Source organism: Suricata suricatta, chromosome 2 (genome assembly GCF_006229205.1).
Source record: "Suricata suricatta isolate VVHF042 chromosome 2, meerkat_22Aug2017_6uvM2_HiC, whole genome shotgun sequence".
NCBI classification, from domain to species: Eukaryota; Metazoa; Chordata; class Mammalia; order Carnivora; family Herpestidae; genus Suricata; species Suricata suricatta.
In genome coordinates, this window is record NC_043701.1 from 186,495,713 (window position 1) to 186,501,796 (window position 6,084).

Genomic DNA, 6,084 nt, shown 5'->3' on the forward strand with positions numbered 1-6,084 from the left:
CCCCGGCCGCCGGCCTGAGCAGCTGGGGCGGGGGACGGGGACGCGGGTGCGACGCAGGGCCTGATCCCGGCGCTGGCATCCGGGTGGCCGCTCGACCCCCCTCCCGGGCCCCGCGGATGCCCTCCCGGGCTCCCATCCCCGGCCTCCCCGCGCGCCCGGGTCCCGCCGTCCGGACTTACCCGCCTTGGGCTTCTGTCGGAACCGCTCCAGGGGCCGCGGCGGAGTGGGAAGGAGCCGGCGGTGCCTGAGACCCTGCACCCGAGCGCCGAGCCCGGATTTTGCGCGAGGCCTCCGCCCTAGGATTGGGGGCGGGCAGACGCGGAGGCTCATCCCCCGGGAGACGCGAAGGGAGGAGAAAAAGGCAGACCGAGGAGCGCGCAGCCCCTCTCCCTTCCCAGCACCCTCATCCTCGCTGCGCCCGGCCTCCGGGTCCTCACCCCCACCCCACCTCCCGAGTCCACACACGCCCACCCCAGTATGTCTTCATCACCCAGTGCGCGCCCAACCCAGTCCCGTTTCCGCTGCACACGGAGCCCAGCCCGCCGCCTCCCTCCTCACTCCACCTCTCCCCCCGCCTCGTTCTGCGTCTCCATCACAGCCCCAGGTGACGTGTCCCAGACGCAGGGACCACGGAAGGCTATGGCAGACCCGTAAGTCTAGATCTTGGTGTCCAGGGCTTTCCACGGGGAGGCCCCGAGAGGCGAGGATGGCTCTCCAGGTGTCTCTTCTTCCCACCCTCACGGTGGCCACCCCACAGCCAGGCCAGTTGGAGCCCCACCGCCCCAGCCAGCGGTCTTTCCAGTCCCTGCTGGGTCTGGCTCTGGGACTTCCTGAAGGGTGCTGCCTTGCTATCCAGGTCTCTATGGTCTCTTCCCCTCCCGCCCAGGCCTCCACCCCAGCCACTCCACTTGGGACACCAGGCCCTCCCGATGGCTTTAGGCGTGGGCTCCACGATCTCAACTGTGACATGATGTGACCTCTCTTAGCTTCCATCAGACCCTCTCGATCCGCAGAGGCTCCGAACTGCTGCTCCACACACAGTCCCAGCTCCCTAATTCCTGTGTTGAAATCCTGACCCCCAGAACCTCAGAATGTGGCTGTATTTGGAGATGGGGTCTTTACAGCGGTAATTGAGGTAAAATGAGGTCAATAGGGCAGGGCCTGATCTAATCTGACTGGTGTCCCTGTAAGATGAGGAGATCGGGACACAGACGCCTACAGGGGCTATGCTGTGAGGCTTCGGGGAGAAGGCGGAGGTCTGTGGAAGGAGGCCTCGGGGGGATCCGGCCCTCCACATGCCTGTCTCAGACCGCCAGCCCCCAGAACTGTGAGAGAATGAATTTCTGCTGTTGGAGCTGCCGGGTCTGTGGCACTTTGTTATGGTGGCCTGAGTACACTAAGTAAGAGAACCAACGGGTTTCTAAAGTCCATGTGGAAAAAGAAGGTCTAATGTAACTCGTTCTGAAAACCAAGATCAAAGAAGGACTCACCGTGTCAGACGTTAAGATGTTATAGGAAGTCATGGCAGTAAAACAGCCCAGTCAGTGTTGGCTAGGAACAGACAGAGACCCGTACGGGCAAACGACAGACTCCTGGAGCAACTGACACATGTCTACAGGTGTAAAACAAGATTCAGAGTTTTGACAGAGGGCAGTAAATGGAAAGAACCAAATGGAAATTCTAGAACTCAAAAATACACTTAAAAACAGAGATTAGATATGGCTAGGGAGAATTAGTAACTGGGAAGATCAGAAGGAAATATCCAGAAGAAAGCATGGAGAGAACAAAAGGTGTACAGGACAGGCTGCTGGCGGCAGAAGGGATGAGACAGAAGTCCCCCCCCCCCCAGACTGGGGCAACCAGCAGGAGAGCAGAGAAGGGATGTGGTGGGTGCAGTGTTTGTGGGCACACAGGCCGGTCGTTTTCAGAAACTAAGGAAGTAAGGCACACATTCTAGAAGCATCACAAACTCCAAACATGATAAATAAAAAGAAAAGCAAACCCTGGAAACCAAACACAAGATCTTGAAAGCTTCCTGGAGTGGGTGTAACCCCAAGGACCTAAAATGAGTAAAAATAAACTGACTTTTCCACAGAAACAGGGAGCAGCTGAGAGCACAGACATGTGGTTTGCAGAGCTCCTGGGCAGCCTCCCAGAGCTGACAAGAGTCGGTGGTCAGAAGCTAAGAGGCAATAGATGAAGGACCGCTGCGGATGAACACCTGTGTCACACAAGCCGCGGTGACGGAAAAGCGAGCTGACATGGCTCTCAGCGCCAGACCAAGTCACCCGAAGCCTTATAGATCAGGGCAGAAAGCGTTACTGGAGACAAAGTGTAACACTTTTTAACGATAAAAGGTTAGATTTACCAAGAAGACAAAACAATTCAAAATTTTATGTACCTAATGACATAACCTCAAAATATGTAAAACAAAATAGTAAGAGAATATTTGTTTTTTATGTTTTAAAATTTACTTATTGATTTTAAGAGTGAGAAAGAGAAAGAGAGTGAGCACAAGTGCAGGAGGGGCAGAGAGGGAGGCAGAGAGAGAGTCCCAAGCAGGCTCTGCACTGTGAGTGCAGAGCCCGACTTGGGACTTGAACCCATGAACTGTGAGATCATGACCTGAGCTGAAACCCAGAGTCAGACACTTAATGACTGAGCCACCCAGGTGCCCCAGTAAGAGAATATTTACAGCACAAAATCATTTACATGAACTTAGAACACTCACATGCGAGGCTATACACATGCATACACCAAACATCACACTGGGAGTCCTGATGGACGGGATTGGAGTGTGAGAAACCAGGGGACCAGGTGCGAAGCGCTCACCCTGACAGGGACAATAGCCCGATAAGAAGGAGAGTGCTGGACCAACCCACATTTATACCTGAGTGCCAGAGAAGAAAGGCAGAAAAGCCAGGTATGGGTTTGCCATCTACTCATTAGACCTATCAAGTTTAAAATAGAACGACATTCTTGTTTCTGAGGACAGGTGGCACGTGTGTGGCCCGTGGCACTGTCTGGACTTGCCAGGACACTTAGTCTACATCTGGCCAGCTGAGGTTGGTGGCAGGGTCTGCTCTAAGGTGCTGGGACCTCAGGCAATGGAGGCCACCCAGGTGGGCTTAGGGACAGGGCATTCGGGGCCCAGGAGGGCCAGGAAGAGGGGCTGACTGTCATAGGAACTGGCTAGGTCCCAGGTGCTGAAGTGGGTGACGGTGGTGAAGGGGAGGCTTCCCTGCGAGCTGGGCTCTGAGCTCTTCCTGGGCCCCCTGGCCCTCCTGGGACCTGGGGAGCTGTCCCCTGCTCCGGTGCTGATGCTCCCTGGGAGAGGCGGTGGGGAGCTTTGGCATTTCCCCTGCTTGTTGAGACGCTCTGGTGGCCACTCTGCTTCTGGCCAGTTCTGTCTCTGGGTGAGAGAGCTGTGGCCTGTGGTGGGCTGGAGGCTGTGGGCAGATGAGAGGAGAGGCATGGGAAGTTCTTCCTCCTGCAGCTGGTGCTCAGGAGGGGCCAGGGGCTCGGAGGAGTTTGGCCAGAGCCTCCCTGATGTCACGATTCCGAAGGCAGTAGATGATGGGATTGAGCAGTGGAGTCACAACTGAGTAGACCACGGACACCAGCTTGTTGAGGTCAAAGGAGGTGGCAGCGTGAGGCCGGGCATACATGAAGATGGTGGTGGTATAGAAGGTGGCCACCACCACCAGGTGGGAGGTGCAGGTGGAGAAGGCCTTCCGGCGGCCAGCCCATCCCGGGATCCTCAGCACTGTGGCCAGGATGTGTGCGTAGGAGACTGTGGTCACCAGCAGGGAGGTTGCGAGCACAGCCAGGGCTGCCACAAAGTCCAAAACTTCAATGGCAGTAGTGTCAGAGCAGGAGAGCTGCAGCAGGGGTGAGATGTCACAGAAGAAGTGGTTGAGGACATTGAGGCCACAGAACCTGAGGCGGGAGATGAGAGCTATGGACACGAAGGAGGCCAGGGAGCCACCCAGCCAGGCACTGAGGGCCAGGCATAGGCAGAGCCTCCAGGTCATGGTGGCTGGGTAGTGCAGTGGGTGACAGATGGCTAGGTAGCGGTCACAGGCCATGGAGGCCAGGAGGAAACACTCGGAGGAGCCGAGCGAGAGGAAGAGAAACAGCTGGGTCAGGCATCCCGAGAAGGAGATGGTCCTTGCCTGTGCCAGGAGGACAGCCAGCAGCTTGGGGACAGTGACTGAGGTGTAGAGGGTCTCCAGCACTGACAGGTTGGCCAGGAAGAAATACATGGGCGTGTGCAGTTGATGGCTGGCTCCGATGGTCACCACAATGACCAGGTTCTCCAGGACGGTGACCACGTAGATGGTGAGGAATGACCCAAAAAGCAGCCCTTGAAGGTGGCACAGTTCTGGGAACCCCAGCAAGATGAATTCTGTCACCAGGGTCTCACTGGAGGTGTTCATGGCCCTCCCTGCTTCGGAGGTCACTTCTGAGCACCCTGGAACAGCAGAGAGACACAGGTGTGATGTGTTCCCTGAGAGCTGGGTGGGTGTGCTGTCATTCCTCCCCAGAAGGGTCTCGGAGGTGCTGCCCTACTGGCCTGTCACCCCACTCTCAGTCCAACACAGTTTCCAGAGCCAGCACCTGGCACAGGGCTGTTGGGGCAATACGTGCCAGTGAGAGCAGACACTCCGATTCTCTGTTTTACATGGAAGCTCTCAGGTGTGTGCTTGTCCTGCCCCAACACACAGGTTCAGGGCCAGGTGTGTGTGCAAGTGCACATGCACATACACACACCAGCGGCACACTTTTTACACACCCCAACTGTGCACCCCTGTTACATCTCCTCCGTAGATGTGTGCGCGCACGCGCACACACACACACACACACACACACACACACACCCCTAGGTGCATACAAAACACAGCAAGAGAGAAGACCCATTCTGCCTGGTGTGCCCTTTTCTGGCTGCGACCGGGGGCACTTTCCTGGTCTCATCCCGATCACCTCCCAGAAGAATGCTTATTCATGTTTCTCTCTGCTCAGCATCAGGGGCCGCTCATGTCTGGGGAGGGACACCAGTGCCATCAGGTGGCCAGTGAGCTCTCTAGGGCTGAGCAAAGCCACCAGCTGCAGGGGGAGGGAGGCTCACCCCCAGCCTTGATGTCTCCGTGTAGATCACGCGGCCTTATCCTGTTTTCTGAGCAGCAAAATGGCTGGGGGAGATGGGTGGATGCAATCCACTGAGAGTCGCTTAGGGGCTGCGCGGTTTGGGATTCTGGTCCCACAGCTCTGAGGCAGCGGTCTGAAGGATGACCGGATTGAAGAGAGGGTGCGCTGGGGCACAGCAGGAGCAGGGCTCCCCGCTGGCTGGCGAAGGGCTCCTGGGCTTTCCCGCCCCTCCCGGAGGAGGGGGAGCCTCTGGACCCTTCTCCACTCCGCGCTGGGAGTCTGGGGAGCCGGCTGTGGTTCCCGCTGTTCCCGTGGACAGGAGTAACTTGGGCACGACGTAGGGTCCGCCAGGCCGAGGGGGCGGCCTCTCCTGCTCACCCGGGGAGGGGGCTGACGGACGGGGAGCACAGGCCCGGGCGAGGAGGGGATGAGGGCCGGCCCCCCAATTCTTGGCGATGCGGCAGGGAGAGGCTGAGTCTGCGAAGTGTCTGCAGGCCGAGGGCAGGGCTTTGGTCGGTGGGACCCTCTTGGACGCCCCCCACCCCCAGGCTCCGGGAACCGTGCCCTGCCGTCCGCGCCTCCCGGCCGCACCCCGCGCCCCGGACGCGGTGCTTCTAACTTTCCCCAGGCCCTTCGCCTGGAGCTCAGCCTTACCTCGCAGCAGGTGCCGGGTCTGTCCCCACACACGCGGCGGCTCACTGGGTGGCCTTGTTTTCTACTCCGAGTCTGGAGGATTCTAATTGCCAATTCTCACCGGGCGGGACTCCCAGGGCAGTTTGTGGAGGGGCGCTGCGGGGGCCCTGGAGGGAGTTGTGAGGCTTTCCCTTGTCCTCCTCGGTGTCCCTGCCCTCCAGGTCCTGTCACCTGGCGCCAGGGGCCGGAGTACGTGCCCCCAGCCTCACTGCCCTTCCCAGGAGGTTTTTGTCTTTTAAAGTA

The 6,084-nt window shown here is 58.4% G+C and overlaps 2 protein-coding genes across 2 annotated transcripts in view; both read right to left on the reverse strand.

The window, feature by feature from the left end:
• SPRN (shadow of prion protein) overlaps nt 1–330 on the reverse strand; it is a 3,120-nt gene extending 2,790 nt beyond the window's left edge. The window contains exon 1 of the mRNA XM_029920753.1: nt 180–330. Within this exon, the coding sequence (XP_029776613.1) occupies nt 180–330 (151 nt within the window). The remainder of the gene's footprint in view (nt 1–179) is intronic.
• Nucleotides 331–3,503: 3,173 nt separating this feature from the next.
• Nucleotides 3,504–5,861, reverse strand: LOC115276692 (olfactory receptor 6-like). Its single transcript, XM_029920764.1, has 2 exons — nt 5,803–5,861; nt 3,504–4,474 (listed from the first exon to the last, which is right to left on the reverse strand). The coding sequence occupies exon 2, from the start codon at nt 4,437–4,439 to the stop codon at nt 3,504–3,506; it is 936 nt and encodes a 311-aa protein (XP_029776624.1). The 5' UTR covers nt 4,440–4,474; nt 5,803–5,861.
• Between the last annotated feature and the right edge of the window lie 223 nt (nt 5,862–6,084).

Excerpts from the sequence above, each read along its gene's own strand:
- LOC115276692 (XM_029920764.1), bottom strand. The coding sequence starts at position 4,439 with ATGAACACCTCCAGTGAGACCCTGGTGACAGAATTCATCTTGCTGGGG.